This window comes from Schistocerca americana, chromosome 7 (assembly GCF_021461395.2).
Source record: "Schistocerca americana isolate TAMUIC-IGC-003095 chromosome 7, iqSchAmer2.1, whole genome shotgun sequence".
Taxonomy (NCBI): domain Eukaryota; kingdom Metazoa; phylum Arthropoda; class Insecta; order Orthoptera; family Acrididae; genus Schistocerca; species Schistocerca americana.
The window spans coordinates 9,170,001-9,187,482 of record NC_060125.1 but is presented as its reverse complement, the minus strand read 5'-3'; the positions used below and the strand labels follow the sequence as shown (position 1 = coordinate 9,187,482).

Genomic DNA, 17,482 nt, shown 5'->3' with positions numbered 1-17,482 from the left:
ATGATGGAATAAAATGTTATACAAATGAAACAAACAGGCACAGTGAAATAGAGTAGTATGGCTCATCATTTCGGTCTCACAGATTAGCAGGTGTTGACTTGAAAGATAATACTTAAGAAGTTGAATCCAAAGGAGAGGATGTACCATATTTACTCAAATGTAAGCCGCATTTTTTCCGGTTTTTGTAATCCAAAAAACCGCCTGCGGCTTAGAATCGAGTGCAAAGCAAGTGGAAGTTCTGAAAAATGTCGGTAGGTGCTGCCACAACTAACTTTTGCCGTCGAATATATGTAGCGCTACACAGGCATGCTTCGTAGGCACAAAGATAAATACTGGCGCCAAAACCTCTGCGTCAGTAAATAAATTAAAAAAAAAAGGTGGAAGACGATTTTCATACATTATCCAACGAAGTAAATATAAATTCCGTATTGTTCATCTTCGAATGTAGCAGAACTTCAATGTATTACGAAAATCCGACTGGCAAGACTGTTTCGGATGTTTGTCAATATGGCCAACTCTACGTTCTGAATTTTTTCCTACCTGTGAGAAGAGATGGTTGCTTATAGGAACCTGATGAAATGTGAATCACATGCAGTATTCTCTTCATCATAAGAGTAATACGAATATAAACATGTTGCCACGTATTCTTTCGTGTTTGCTGCTATCTTATTTAAATCCTGTCTGCCTAATAAACTACGAAACTAGAGTGAGACAACAGCAAATGTGGAAGAATATACGTATCGTGTCATGTTTATATTCATATTATTCTTATGCCTAATAGTGATACAGTCAGAACTGAAGCACGGCAACTGACTAGATTTTTAAATCTAAGATGACTCTAATTTCTGTGCAGAATTTGATGTACTAAAGAAGCGGCCGCAAAGATTTTCAAACGGAGATAAATTTTCGCCTAACTCTCGTTCAGAACATGTTCTATCATATGCAGTCTATTATTTGGTTCTTGTTGATCATTATTTAAGAAAGCAGCAGTGTAAGTAACAACAAATAGTCTCTTGCCATTGTTTCGCTAATGAGATGATTTCTCTCTCTTTTTTTTTTTTTTTTTAATTGTAGGCGGTGGTAGCGTGCATAAAAGCAAGCCAATCCGCGAGCGACGACAGGCCGCAAACACGCACTATCAGAATGCGACAAACAATGCATGACACAGTACAGTAATGTATTTTCAGCTTAGAGTGACATAAACGCCTATAACAAGGAAAACGGCACTTATCAGATCAAAGCAAAATAAGCAATTGATTCAAACCAGACGAAGCACGTGAAAAAGGAAGGGTACCAGTATAAATACGGACGGAGGGCCTGACGCATAGCAAAGGCTACCTGGTAAAGCTTAAGTGCTAAGCTTACGACTCGAACCAAACTACTGTAGCTGTATCATCATTCATTCGACCTAAATTGTGTCTCATATTACAATGGACCGACTTTGTTTCGATTTGGAGGTGCGGCCTAAAACTTTTCTCTCCCCTTGAACTTCGAGTCTCAAATTTCAGGTGCGGCTTAGATTCGGGAATTTTTTTTTTTTCCTTCCTTTATTTCGAGTCTCATTTTTCAGGTTTGAGTGCAGCTTAGATTTGAGTAAATACGGTAGGTGGTATTTCACCTAATTCTGACTATGAAATAAAACAAAGTACGGCAGGGAGCTCTGACGAATCAAAGAGCAGCGATGAAGATTCTGATGAATAGTAAAGTATGAGTTAAGAAATAAGATGCTACTGAGATCGTAAATCTTTGTTGTGTTGATGAATCTGTTAACAAACATATTCAAAAATGCACTGAAACATTGGCACATGTAGTGTTGGGAGGTGATAAACTGTCATTACGGTTAGAGGAGCTACGTATTTCTTGCTGTTCTACTCCTACATGACACTGTATCTGAAGGTACAGAATGAATCTTCACTGGCTAGAGAAATGGGTAACACAATTTTACAAGTCTCTGCTGTCATGTAATCTCTTCAGGGAAATCATGACTGTACTAAGATTCGGTTTGTGGTTGACAAGGTCAGAGTCATTAAGAAATGCAAGGCAGCTACCATGTCAGTCCTAGAAGAGAGAGACGTAGCAAACTGTCAAAGCATGTACATTCCCGGTCCATATGTTTGTGGTGATGTAATAACCAAGTAATACTGAAGTGTGATCCAAGTCGCACAAATATGGCTTTAATAATAACCTCCGAACAATATGCCTCTAAGGACTCAACAAGACACAGAACACTGATGTGCACATTACAAACTAGAATCACACAGAGAATCAGTCAGCACTGTTCCACACTAATACATGTGCGAGTCACCAGCAGATGGCATGGCAGCGACCGCGCCACACGCTTGGCTCCCAGAGACAGAATCCAGCAGCCAGCCTGCAATGATCAGTGGGTGACCAATTTAAAGACGCATGTACGGCAACACCACTCTCGGTGCACTCACACTGACATGTACTAGTAGCACGATACAGCAGTGATGAGCAGTAGTACCCCTCCTGTCTTGCGCGCCTTTTATCTGGCTCTACAATTTACTTTCCTAGATCCACACAAATGCCTGATCCTCCTAATTCAATTTGCTCTGCAGACTATTTAAAATTCACAAAGAAAAAGGAGCCAAAATTGCACTTTGTGTGCCAGTTACTTTCCAATACATTGCCACCAGCTGATCTTATTTAAGAATACTCAACTTTCGTAGCCATACTTACAGCACATCCTTTGCTTCCTGGCCTAAATCCAAGTTAACTACCAGCCCCCCTGCCCCCCCCCCCCCCCCCCCCACAAACACACGCCCCTGCCCCCCTCCCTCCCCCCCCCCTCTCCCCCCTTAGCAATCAGGTAGTTGTGTGCTGTTATCTCACGTCACACCCTAGTCTATGAGTGCCCAGCTGTCTGTCGCCTGACCCCTCTACCAGCACCCCTAGCTAGCCCACAGATGGCTCCCCACTCTCCCACGAGCCACTAAATGCTGCCCTCCAAACCCCTCCCATCTCTCTCCATCCCTCACATTGCCTCAACCCACCCCATCCTACCCCACTCTAAAGCCCCACCTCACTCCAGAACACTCACCATGGGCCAGTAAAGAGCTGGCAGTTGAGAGACCACAACATAAGGAGACATGCATGCGCATGTGAGTGAGTGTGTGTGTGTGTGTGTGTGTGTGTGTGTGTGTGTGTGTGTGTGTGTGTGTGTGTGCACGCACGCGCATGTTTTCCCTACAGCTAGAAAAAGAAAGTGCATTCTGGAAGCTCGCCAAGCAACGTACCTTTTAGCTTGGAAGGTAGAAGACGAGGTACTGGTGGAAGTAAAGCTGTGAGTACGGGTCGTGAGTCATGCATGGATAGCTCAGATGGTAGAGCACTTGCCCACAAAAGGCAAAGGTCCCGAGTTTGACTCTTAGTCCGGCACACACTTTTAATCTGCCACGAAGTTTCATATCAGTGCACACTCCACTGCACAGTGACAATCTCATTCTACAAACCTATTGTTCGTGTGCCTATCAATGAGACAGTGCTTCTGCCTTTTGGTGAGCCATCTGCTTTATTCCTAAATAATTCGTAATTTTCAACAGAAACTTTCCGTACGTTATTATTGCATCCTACATTACAATATGCAATTTCCACAATATGTGGTCATCTGTGAATATAATGGGGGTAACAACTGTAGGAGACCAAAAACTGACTGCAGTAAGCAAGTTCAAGTTATTGTACGCTGTAGTAGTTACGCAGAGGTGAAGAGGGTCACACAGGATAGGCTAGCATGGGCAACTCCATGAAACCAATCTTCAGATGGAAGATCACAACAATAAAAACATTTGATTCAGCATACACCAGACTCCAAACAGCGTACACAACCTGTATGCTCAGAAACACAGAAAATCATATTGGTTCCATCAGCAGGAAACTTCAACCCGTAATTGTTATGGAACACTGCGGCGACTTTGTTCATTAATAAAACCCAAAACTGGGGAGTAATAAGAGAGTATTGTTGTAACTTCTTATCAACCTCGTTACCAAAATACATATTAAGAAGACTGGTAAATTGTTATTTTAAAGGGGTCACTCCAAAGCGCCACGAAAGTATTTGAGCAATGTATAAAATTAGAGAATCGGTGCACAATATTGAAAGTCTATCTACATTATCTATATCTGCATGACTAGTCTGTAATTCACAATTAAATGCTGGCAGAGGGTTCAGAGAACCACCCTCAACCTATTTATCTACCATTCCACTCCCCTACAGCATTTGAGGAAAAACAAACACTTCAATATTTCCGTACAAGCTCTGATTTCTCTTATTTCATTACAATGATCATTTCTCCCTATGTAAGAGGGCTCTAACAAAATATTTTCACATTCAGAGGAGAAAGTTGATGATTGAAATTTTAAGAACCTGCTCCAGCAAAATGCTTTTGCTTTAATGACTGCCACCCCAATTCACATGTGATATCTGTGGCATGCACTTTCCTGTTTCCCAATAATACAAAATGAGCTGCCTTTCTTTGAACTTTTAAATGATGTCCTCTGTCAGTCCTATCTGGTAAGGATCCCACACCATGCAGAATACTCCAAAAGAGGACAGACAAGTATAGTTGTAGATAGTCTCTTTAGTAATCCTAATCTTCTAAATGTTTTACTATTAAATCACAGTCTTTTGTTTGCTTTGCCACCGCATTATCTATGTGAGCATTCCAATTTAAGTTATTTGTAAATGTAATTCCTAAGTATTCAGTAGACTTCACAGCCTTTAGATCTGTGTGAATTATCATGTAAACAAAATTTAGTAGATGCCTTTTACTACTCGTGCAGATGACATAAAAATTTTTATTATTTAAGGTCAGTTACCACTTTTTGCATCATATGGATAGGTAGCCTAAATCATTTTGCAGTTCATTTTGATCATCTGATCACTTTACAAGACAGTAAATGATTTGCGAGACTGTAAATGATAGCATCATCTAAGAGGACTGCTCAGATTCTCTCTTAAATTGTTAATGTAGATCGGCAACAGCAGGTGGTCTATAACACTTCCTTGAGGAATGTCAGATATCACTTCTTTTTTACTTGACGATTTTCCATCAATTACTATGAACTGTGACCTTTCTGACAGGAAACCACACATCCAGTTGTACAACTCAGACAATACTCCATAGGCACACAATATGATTAGAAAATGCTTGTGAGGAACTGTTTCAAAAAGTCTTCTGGAAATCTACAAATATGGAATCAATTTGAGATCCCCAGTCGACAGCACTTATTACTTTGTGTGACTAAAGAGCTAGCTGTGTTTTAAAAGGTCGATATTTCTGAATCTATCTTAGCTATTTATCAATGAATCATTACCTTTGAGATAATTCAAAATATTCAAACACAATATATGTTCCAAAATCCTAATGCAAATCAACATTAGTGATATGAGTCTGTTATTTAGTAGATTACTCCTCTTTTCTTTCTTGAGCATTGGTGTGACCTGAGCAACTTTTCAGTCTCTAGGTATGGATCTTTATCAAATGAGCGGCTATATATGATTTCTAATGGAGCTATTGTATCAACATTCTCTGAAAGAAACATAAATTGTTTATGACACTGAGGAGAGCTACTACTAAGTTACTCACAGTTGCAGTTGTTCTTGATTTGAATACTGCAATATTTACTTTGTTGTCTTTGGTGAAGAAATTTCAGAAATCCGTGTTTAGTAACTCTGCTTTAGTAGCACTGTCATCAGTAACATTACCACAGCTATTGCGCAGTGAAGGTATTGGTTGTGTCTTGCCATTGGTGTACTATACATTCAACCAGAAACTCTTTGGATTTTCTTCCAGATTTCAAAACGAAGTTTCACTATGGGAATTATTAAACACATCTTCCACTGAAACCCACCCTAAGTTTCGAGCTTCAGTAAAACATCGCTAATCTTGGAGATTTTGCATTCTTTTAAATTTTGACATGCTTTTTTTCATTGCTTCTGCAGCTGAGTTTTGACATATTTTGTGCACCACCCTTTTAATTTATTTGGTATCCATTCAATTTATTTGGTATATATCTCTTAATTGATGTCGATACTATTTCTCTGAATTTAAACCATCTCTGGTCTACACTTACATAGTCAGACTTGAAGGAGTAGAGACTTAGTAGAGACCGTCACCTTGGAAGGCATCAAGTTAATTTTTATCTGCTTTCTCATTAAATGCCCTATTGTGTACAGCTGAAAATTAATAGAGATAAGGCAAACAGAATGTGCAAAGTAAGTGGAAATTACTCGTCTCTTCCCCGATTACAGTGCAATAGAAGATACTACAAGATGTTGACAGATTGCCGTATCTCGGTAGCTTTATATGTAATAATGAGGTCACAGATGCAGAAATCACCAGCAGAACTGGAAAATCAGTCCATATGGCAATTAGGTCTGTAATATGTCAACAAAGCTTTGAGTGTACTCCTTTATTGTTTATATTTGTGAGACTTGGAAAATGTCAGTAAAATCAGCACACAGTCTCCATATTTTTCACCAACAATGCTAGAGATGAATTCTGAAGATGTTAACCCAACCAAGTTACAAATGATGTAGTGCTGAGAATACGAGGTCTACACAGCCTGCACAAAATTATTGTTGAAAGAAGACTGAAGATTGCAGGTTATGTTCTACACATGTAAGGTGGAAGAATCCCAAAATCAACACTGTTGTGGAAATCAATGGACAGATACAGATGTACAGGAAGACCTTTTAACACCTGGAACTTTTGCAATGAATCTTCAATGCATGGACACAAACTTGGAGGAAGGTGAGAACTTGGCAGCTGATCGAGTGAACTAGTGGAAACCAGTTCCTTGTATGGTACACAGCAAATCTGAGTAAGTTAGTAAGTAAGTAAGTAAAGTAAGTACAACTGGGGATTTTGCAAAACTGTTGGATGATCGATATTATTGTCTAGATTTGACACTGTTGGACTTCTACCTTTTCCTTGATGTGTATTCTTCAAATTGTGAGTTTTATGAGAAAGCTGATAGGTACTTACCAATCAACCTTCCCTCACACGAACTGACATTGTCTCTTTATAAATTCTACTGTGCTAACAATTATCTACTGAGAATCCTCGACTAGGTCTCCACAGCTCAAATGAGCCAGTTTCTTTTAAATTTCTGTCTTTGGCTATAATTGTCTTCCAAGTATGGTGACACAACATCCTGTCATGAAACTTTTGCCTTTACATTTGTTTACTTTTCTGGACACTGCCTTTTTCTGCACCATGCACCAAATACACTATGTGAGTAACGCCCAAGCTCCAACAACCAATCGTGAACTGTAAACAGTTGTACACTCTACCAGGGCACATAACAAACAATTAACATTTGTGTTTTAGTGTTCTAAGCTGTGAGGTCATCAGCGGACAAATAATTTAGTACCTATTCCTAGGCAGCCGGAGTGGCCGTGCGGTTCTAGGCGCTACAGTCTGGAACCGAGTGACCGCTACGTTCGCAGGTTCGAATCCTGCCTCGGGCATGGATGTGTGTGATGTCCTTAGGTTAGTTAGGTTTAATTAGTTCTAAGTTCTAGGCGACTGATGACCTCAGAAGTTAAGTTGCATAGTGCTCAGAGCCATTTGAACCTATTCCTGACGTGCAGTTGTTTGGAACAACGACTGACATGATCCAAAATATTACTTTCTTTTATTATAGCTTCACTTTTATTTTGTCTAATGATTACTAATTTCAGTATCAAATTCCATCATCAAGCCACTATATGATCAGAAAGCATAGTGTATCATTAAAATATTGTTTAATAAACAGATTACCATTATATCATCATTCCTTAAAGTAATGTCCAAACTGGAAGGACAGATGATTAATTTTGAGTATATACAAAAGTCAGAGTACTGAACCGGATATGAAAGAAGGAAAACCAGAAGGGCAGTGAGAGACGGGTGCCTTCTATCACCTTACTTCCTTAATATGTTCATCAAGGAAGTAATAACAACAACAAAGAAAAGATGACAAGAATCAAAAGGTAATTTCTGGAATACTCCAAGGAAATGTGATAGGGCCATTACATTTACAATGTATATAAATGATCCAGTAGAAAGTGTCAGAGGCTCCTTAATATTGTTCACAGGTATTACACTTGTCCATAAGAAAGTGTCAACAACAGAAGACAGTATCAATTTGCACAATGACCTGCAAAGGATTGGTGAATGATGCAGGCTCTGGCAGTTGACCCTGCACATAAATAAATGTAACATATCACACACACACACACACACACACACACACACACACACACACACACACAGGAAAAGAAATCCAATACTGTACAACTACACTATTAATGACAAATTGCTGGAAACAGAATCTACCATAAAATATCTAGAAGTAACTATTCAGAGCAACCTTAAAGTGGAATGATCACACAAAACAGCAATAGAAAAGCAGATGCCAGACTAACATCCACAGGAAGAATCTTAAGTGAATGTAAATTACCCCTGTGTCCTTACCCAGTACGACTGACAGAAGAGAGAAAGAAGATCCAATGAAGTGCGGAGTGTTTTGTCACAGGATCATTTAGTCACTGTGAGATCATTACAGAGATGCTCAGCAACTCCAGTGGTAGATGCCATAAGAGAGCAGTTGTGCATCACGGAAAGATTTACTACCCATGTTTCGAGAGAGTAGTTTCCGAGAAGAGTCTGACAACATAATAGTTTCTCTCATATACAATTCACGAAATGATCACGAGAAGAAAATTTGAGAAGTTAGAGATAATACAGAAGCATACTGACAGTCATTCTTCCCAAACACTGTTCACAAGTGGAACAAGGCAGAGGGGGTCAGTTGGTGGCATGAGACGTACCCCCTGTCACACACAGTTAGGTGGTTTTTGGAGCATGATGTCGATATGGAGACTTAATTGCATGCATATACACTGCAGATTGACGACATCACAATAGTAAATCAGAGTAGGAACTAAATAAAATGTTTCAGGCCTTAAATCAAGAAATGGTAAAACTAAAGCTAAAAATGAATACAAAGAAGACAAAAGTTATGGCTACAGACAAGAAAGGAGGTGGAGGCAGGACTGACGCAAGAACAGGCAATGAGCAACTCAAGAAAGGAACTGAAATTCACTATCTCAGTAGCATTTTGCAAGAAAACAATCAATATTTCAAGGCATTCAAGAAAAGAATAGCACAGGTGAAGAGTTCCTTCCAAAATAAGAAGAAGCTGCAACTGAATAAACATATCAGCTCCCACATTAAGAAAATATTTGTAAAGACCTTTGTGTGGAGTGTTATGACACACAGATGCAAAATCTGTACATTAGAAAAGCCAAAGGAAGCTCACCTCAAACCTGCTGAAATGTGGTTCTGGAGGAGAAGTACAAGAACTAGCTGCATTGACAGAAAAATTAAAGGAAATAGGAGAGAAGAAGGAACCACTGAAAGTTATAGGCCAGAGCAAAGCAAAATACACTGGACACTTAACTGGAGATGATAATCTTTTAAAAAACATTTCTGAAGGCAAGATCATAGGTAAGAAAACAAGGGGATGACTGAGAACATCCTACTTAAACAATATGATCAATGAATGGGATTTTCTTCACACATGGAGATGAAAACAACTGCTGAAGAGAGGAAGCTGTGGCTGCAGAGACAAGGTTTAACCTTTTGGAAGAGTAAGGACCAACTAATACAAAATATGATTCTGCATGGCAGCTACATACGGAATAAATGACAACTTCTTGTGTGCATTCATCAAGTCACTTACCCCAGTAGGTGTCTTATCTACTAAAAGTAAAGGTCACTGTTGTGCTTTCAATATGTGTGAACTGCACCCTGAAAATGGTATGTCTAGTTTGCAGTTGTACAGAAGCTTTTTATTTTGCAAAATGGTTCAAATGGCTCTAAGCACTATGGGACTTAACATCTGAGGTCATCAGTCCCCCAGACATAGAAGTACTTAAACCTAACTAACCTAAGGACATCCCTGCCTGAGGCAGGATTCGAACCTGCGACCGTAGCAGCAGCAGCATGGTTCTGGACTGAAGTGCCTAGAACCGCTCGGCCACAGTGGTCAACTTTTATTTTGCAAAGAAATTTTTGATAATAAGATGAACTGATGCTGGTACTCGCTACTGAAACCAGTAGTACTTAGACACAACAAAAGTGTGACTACAGAATTAAGAATAATTTTTCCAAACAATTGAGTATTTTTTTCAAAACAACACCACAATAGAGGAAACTTATTTTAAACTAAAGACACAAAAGAAAAAAAGAGAAACTGTAAAGATCTTGAGTCTCATAAGACTCTCTTGGGAGGAAAATATAAGATATTTAATTGGTAAACTTGCAAGGCATACTTTTTTATGTTGTATAAACTACGAAACTGTTAGCATCTTCAGCTAAAATTTACTTCTTCTGTCTTAATATACCTTCCTTCACTTTCAGCTGCAGTGTGGAGACAGGGGTGAGGGTGGGAGCGGGGATGGAGTCGAGGGTGAGGGCGTACTGCTTTAAAATGGTGATTCTTGTATTGATATTCTTAACAACAGATTTATATCTCTTGCTTATGAAAGCCTGCATGCAATGACAACTGCACTAGTAATACCTTCACAGGGTCGTATTCAAGTTGCAAGGCTAGATCTATGCCAGCCATGGCATGCTCCCAGCCTTTCCTCCTCGTGATCTGGTTGTAGCATTGGGACTGCAGGGTGTCTAAGCAGATGTTCAGACCATCAAGCCCTGCCCTCTGCAAGGCAACCAGCTGTCTTGTCAATATGAGGCCATCGGTTGTCATTAAGACACTTTCGAGATCTTTTATTTTCTTCAGGGCACCTGTGAAACAGCAAATTATTCTAAACAAACTGAAACAAATAATTTGTAACATTTCTGCTGCATATGAAACAAAACTCCAGTTGATAAATTGAAAATACAAATTCCTTAAAAGTTAACTGTACATTTGCCCTAATACAAAGAGATAAGAAGGGTTAATAAACTGAATTGAAGAATGCAAGTTAAGATAGCAATGAAAAAATAATTAGAGGCATAAGATCACCTACTGCAACAGAGAAATGGGAATCAATATGAACCATTACCACTACTGTCAACTGATTCCATGTCTCCATGCACACTGTATAAACCACTGTGGGTTTGTCCGACAAAGTACATTGTTGTACCACACATTATGGTTTTTCCCCATTCAGTGCTCATGTGGAGTGTGGGAAGAATGATTCTTTAAATGGTTCTGTGCATGCTGTAATTAATCTTGCCTTCATGGTCCCTATAGGAGTGATACATATGTGGTTATTGTATAATCCCTAAATACCTCGCTTAATACATGTTCCTGAAATTTCATAAGTTGGGTTTTGTCATATATTTGGCGTCTATCTTCACTTGTCTGGCATTTCCAATTTTTAGTAGCTTCTTGATGCTCTCCCATGCATCAAATAAATCTATGATCAATCATGCTACACTATTTTGTATACATTCAATGTCTGCCATTAGCCTTATTTGTTATGGGTCATACTTAAGCAATATTCTAGAATGGGCCACACAAGTATTTTGTAAGCAATGTCCTCTATCGACTGATTGCATTTTCCAGTATCTTACCAACGAATTGAAGTCTGCATTCTGCTTTGCCTACAAGTGAGTCTATGTCACCATTTCATTTCATCCAGATATTTGTATGAGTTGACCAATTAAAACTGTGATTATTTGATAATGTAGTCATACAATACTGTCTTTTATTTGTTTTGTGATGTGCTCCAATTTACATTTCTGAAAACTTAAACTCAGTTGCCCATCTTTGGACCAATTTGAAATGTTATGATCTGACTCAAATTTGTACAGATCTTTTTCAGGCAATAATTCATTATAGACAACTCTATTATCCAGGAAAAGTATGAGGTTCCTTATAATATCGTCTTCCAGAACATTAAGGTACAACATTAATGTAATGGTATAAATTACTATAACTGTATAAATAAGTTTATAAGTGTGTAAAATACATTGAACTATTTGTTACAACAAAACATTGTACTGGTATACTCAGCAAGATGTTAAATCAGCAGATAGCTATATTTTATGTTCAACATTTTGTGTACAGCATATATGCTGGAAAGGATTTATACCCAAATTAAATAAATCTGAAGAAATGGTAGTGTGTCTCTGGAAAAAAAATCCATAAAAACTCATACAGTCCAATTTGCTATTATGTCACTGTTACTGAAATATAATACAAAGTAACTGAATTCGATGAACATTCTCAGAGTGCAATATGCCTCAGAGTGAAATGCACAGTAATGTCAACATTATTTTTCAAGGCTATGTTGTGAAAATGGATGACAGCAAACCGCACATTTTGTTCTCAATCTGAGGAAGCATTATGCACTGTAAAACACTGTACTGCTGTTCTACATAAAAGCTGTCTCATTGCCAACATCTTTCCCCTGCTGGCTGTTCTACACTTCTCATCACTGATTCAACACGTTGTAAGATATTTTATGCTGTATGACACCACAGTCCAATCTGGTAAGGATAGCATAAAAATAATATATGAATTTCAGTATTGAAACTGGAACAGCAGAACAGCTCTCATCACACTGGATATCAAATCGAGGTTGGATTACAGCCATGGGTACATTAATTCATGCTACTCAACTGTATGTCATATGTCGGAGTTCATCAACTGTAGTGGTTGGCGACTGGTGGCTGGCGACTGGTGGCATACCCATCTCTTGGCATCCTGTGTACAGACGTTCTCCACAGGTGACAGATTTGAAGAAAATGCTGGATATGGCAACAGTGGAACACTCTCTGTATCGAGGTAGCTCAGTACAGCTCAGGTGATGTGTAGTCTTGCATTATCTTGTTAAAAGATAACATCATGGAGCCCTTGAAAATAGGGCACAGCGATAGGCCTTAACAAAACACAAATGCAATGGCTGCTGTCCAAATTACTGGCTATGTGAACCAGAGGTTGTGATATGTATCCAGTTGCACCCCATACCATCACATCACATGCTGGACCCGCATGGGAATGACAGGTACAATCTGGCCAGGTCTGTTGGCATCAGAGCCTCCACACACAAGTACATCAATTGTGACGATGTTACAGAACCGAGACTCATCTGATACGATGACACAGTGCCATTCCTGTGTCTGGCATTGTTGTTAGTTGCACCGCTGTCAGTTCACCTCTCTCTAGAGCTGCATTAAGGGCTTGACAGTCTGTGCTGCTCCAGATGCCATCACATTGTCTGTGTGGATACTTGTCTCACTGTATACAAGCCCACTTCCTGACTAAATGTACACAACTTCACTGCAGGATCACGTACGCATGAGCAAACACTTGTCTGCCCTCTCAGGTGCTAGTTGGGTGGCACTACTGAGGCCCTGCAAGGCATTTAGCATGGCCCTCCTGAACCTACCTATTCTATGTTCGCACAAAATGAGATGCTGAGCAATGCAAGCAGCAATATATTGAAACAATAAACCAGAGCCTCAGCAGACCATGAGCCTGCCACTGCCAAATCTGGAATGCTGATAAACATTTCTCCTTCTTCCATTACGCTTAACACGGTCTTCGTGTAAACAATCAACACCGAAATAGAATTTCTGAATGAGAAACCTGCTCCATAAGCTTATCTTGCATACAGAATATGCATGGGAGTGCTGAAAAGTAATGCCTCTGAATTTTTTATTCTGTTCTCAATATCGGTCGAGGTATGACACGTCACACATATTACTTGGTCAGCTTTCCCACTTCACTGACTCGTGGCACACCCCCCTCCCGCAAACAGATGGAGTCGCAATAGGCAGCCCACTCTGACCAGAGATTGTGAATATATTTACGGTGCACTTCGAGGAAGAGGCCCTGATGTCATCCAAATGGAAATCCTTCTTCTTCTTCTTCTTCTTCTTCTTCTTCTTCTGTTATGTGGATAAGACACTTGTCATCTGGCCTCATGGAAGAGACAAACTTCTTGACTTCTTTGTACATCTGAACTCCACACGCCACAAAATCAAATTCACTATGGAGACCAAAGAAGAAGGAAGACTACCATTCCTGCACATCATAGTCAGGAGAATAACGGACAGCACCCTGCGCCATAGCGTGTATCTGACTCTACAAAACACATGAACTCAGTTCTCCCTATGGCACTGTAAATAATTTCAATAACAAAAAGTGTGATGAATGTTGCAGCGTACATTTAATTTCCACTTAGGCTTTGCATTCAAGATCAGTCTTACCTGAGAGTGCAACATTACATCTTTGGTTAATTTAATTATATGTTCATTAGATTTTGGTTATAAGGCACGTTTTGCTGCCTAATGTTTCATCTCCAAATGCTGGAAACAATCCATGGAGGAAGAGGAGTATGTAAGACATTGGTGGACCAGGTTGGAAGAATCTGTGAATTTCAATACTCTGTAGAAGAGCTCAATCATTTGAAAATAACTTTCAGACCTTGTGGCTATTCTAACAGATATACATAAGGCACAACATTCTAAAATATTTGCATCTTTCACTGAAAAACAAGCAACTAGAGGAAAAGTTATCTTGCCATTTGTAAAAACAGTCGCAGATCGCGACCTCCGAGTGCTATGAAGAGAAGGTATTGACGCAGTGCTTAAACCAAACTGAAGACCACAACAGCAGCCATACTCAAGTAAATTGGTATGCAGTAGTTTCAGTGAATTTGACAATGATGTGGCTGCTTTCATGGTGGCCCAGTCATGTTGTGGGGATAGGGAATGCCAGTGACAGGGCTGGAATTGTAGGTGACAGATTGATTTTTGGCAAAGCCTTGTATCAATACCTCCTTAATTATTGAGCTGAAAAACTGTAAAAAACATTCATACAGTAAAATCACACAAAAAAATTTCCTATTTCTGCAGGTATTGTGCCTTCTGTTTCCTTTTCATTACAAAAACATATTGATTCAAATTTATAAAGTCACAACTATGTCGCTGTGATTTGTGTAACACACATTCTGGAACATGTTCCAGGAATGTCAAAAAACAGACAGCTTTAAATACTTACTCTAGCTCATTTTTCAAGACTTGCATGCCAACAACAACACCATCTATCCAATCTGTTTTTATTTCCCTTTCATGTAAAGATTTCTCCACAAAGGATATCATCTGCCATGTAGGCAGTGCAAGAGGAAATTCCACACTCACATTTGGGTAATCAAGTAGAGTCTGTGTCTTGTCAGAACCAAGTACAATCAACCCAATTTCATCTTTCCCACTGGTAAATATCTGGAAACATATTAAATGGTAAAAATAAGTTTTGTTTATAACAAGTTGTATACCAATAAAAACATCACACACAGATACTCTTTATAAAATTATTTAATTGGATAGATAAAAAATCTACTCGCCAAGCAGTGGCAGAACACACACATAAAAGACTGTTGTGATAGGCAAGCATTTGGAGCCAGTGACTCCTTCTTCAGGCTAAAGGGTTGCAGGGGAAGCAAGAAGGGTGAAGGAAAAGGACTGGAGAGGTCTAAGAAAAGGGGTAGATTTTGGGAAAGTTACCCAGAACCGTGGGTCATGGGTGACTTACCGTACAGGATGAGAAGGAAAGACTAATTGTTGGGGACTGCATCGGGCAATATTCGGAAACCTGAGAGCATAAAGGTGGAAGACAGGGTAATATGCAAGACAGAGATTACTACTAAAACTGTACATGAGTTAATAAGAGTGAGAAGCTAAGCGTATTGTGTACAACAGCTGCGGGACGGGGTAGTGAAAATAGATGGGAAAGACAATGAAAGATGTAGAAAGCTAAAACAGAGTGAAGCAAAGAGTAATTACAGTGAAGAAAGGCTGAGACAGCAGAAATTAACGTAAATTAAGGCGAGGTGGGTGGTGAGGACACGTTGTAGTGCTAGTTCCCACCTCCGGAGTTCTGAGAAACTGGTGTCTGGCGGAAGAATCCAGGTGGCATGTGTGGTGAAACAAGTGTCGAGGTCACGTATGCCATGTTGTAGAGCATGCCCTGCAACAGGATATTGTGAGTTTCCAGTATATACACTATGCCTATGCCCATTTATCATAACTAATAATTTGGTGGTAGTCATGCAGATGTAGAAAGCTGAACAGTGTTTACATAATAGCTGGTATATGACATGTGTCGTTTCTATTTTTCGCCTGATCCGCAGTTCTGGGTGACTTTCCCAAAATCTACACCTTTTGCTGGAACTCTCCAGGCCTTTTCCTTTACCCTTCTTTCTTCCCCTTCAATGCTTCTGTCTGGAGGAGCCACTGGCTCCGAAAGCTTGCCAATCACAACAGTCTTTTATGTGTATGTTCTGCTGCCACTTGGTGAGTAGATTTATTATCTATTCAATTAAATAATTTTATCAATAATTTATTGTTTTTGTTGTTATAGTTACTCTTTATAACCTACTTAAAATACATCACGTACCCTCCTCTCCACAATTCTTCGAACACATAGTTTTGCCTTTTGTAAAAAATCACTGCGTTTCTGTATAACATACTTGGAATCAAAGTGTCCAACATCTATTACAATCATAAACAGAAGAAAGAAAGTCATTGTATTTATTGGCAGTATTACGCAATCAAATATTTTGAAAGAGTTCCAGTGGTATAAATTTACAAAATCTTACAAATAAATATATACGTTTATTCTTTAAATCAATTCTTAGCAATAACATAATAGTATAAATTGCAGAATCAATATAGCCAATTTTAATGTAATGACTGCAATACAAATACAAAATAACAGCGGTAAGTTATAACAAATGAGAGAGAGAGAGAGAGAGAGAGAGAGGCATTTAGACAATGTTTCATTACAGTGTGAAACTTATTAGAATTAAAATGAAGCCATAGTGAATTATTACATTCCAAAAATAGTAATTATTGTGCTCTTTCACCCCAAAATACTACCTTCATTAGGTAATATATACTTTTAATTTCAGAAATTTTTACAACAGCTCTGGACTTCACTGCCTCGATGAATTTATTACATGTGTCAATGAATGAGGGTTGATAACACTGCTTTAGTCATTCAATTGTTCATCATGTGATATTCACAATGTTCTTAATAACTTCTTATGTAAAGTTCTATCATGAAAAAGATAATCTACGTAAGTTTTAAAAGTCGCGAATCTTTAAACAACAACTTGTTAATGGGTATATCAGTATTTTGTATACATTCTAGCATTGCTAGATTTACTTTTAAATTTTAAAGTATATGAGCAGATTGGCAACTTTCCATCCAGAAAATTTGCTGTTGGCAAGACCTCACTACAAAGAAAAATGGTCTTTCCGGAGTCAAATGCTAAAGAATTCATAAATACCAGCAGTGTAAGTGATACAAACAGGTATTAAGCAACGGTCATAAATATCGTTCTGCTAGACGAGAAAAAAAGTAGGTAGATGAAAGAGTAAATTGGGTGCAAGGATTGAACATAAACTCACCCAAATTACAAAGGATCTTTCTTTTTTTTTTTTAAAAAAAAAAA

At 38.8% G+C, this 17,482-nt stretch overlaps 1 protein-coding gene across 1 annotated transcript in view; it reads right to left on the bottom strand.

Moving 5' to 3' along the window:
* The window catches only part of LOC124622215 (molybdenum cofactor biosynthesis protein 1-like), a 77,562-nt gene that overhangs the window by 49,877 nt on the left and 10,203 nt on the right, over positions 1–17,482 (bottom strand). The window contains exon 2 of the mRNA XM_047147863.1: positions 10,591–10,817. Within this exon, the coding sequence (XP_047003819.1) occupies positions 10,591–10,817 (227 nt within the window). The remainder of the gene's footprint in view (positions 1–10,590; positions 10,818–17,482) is intronic.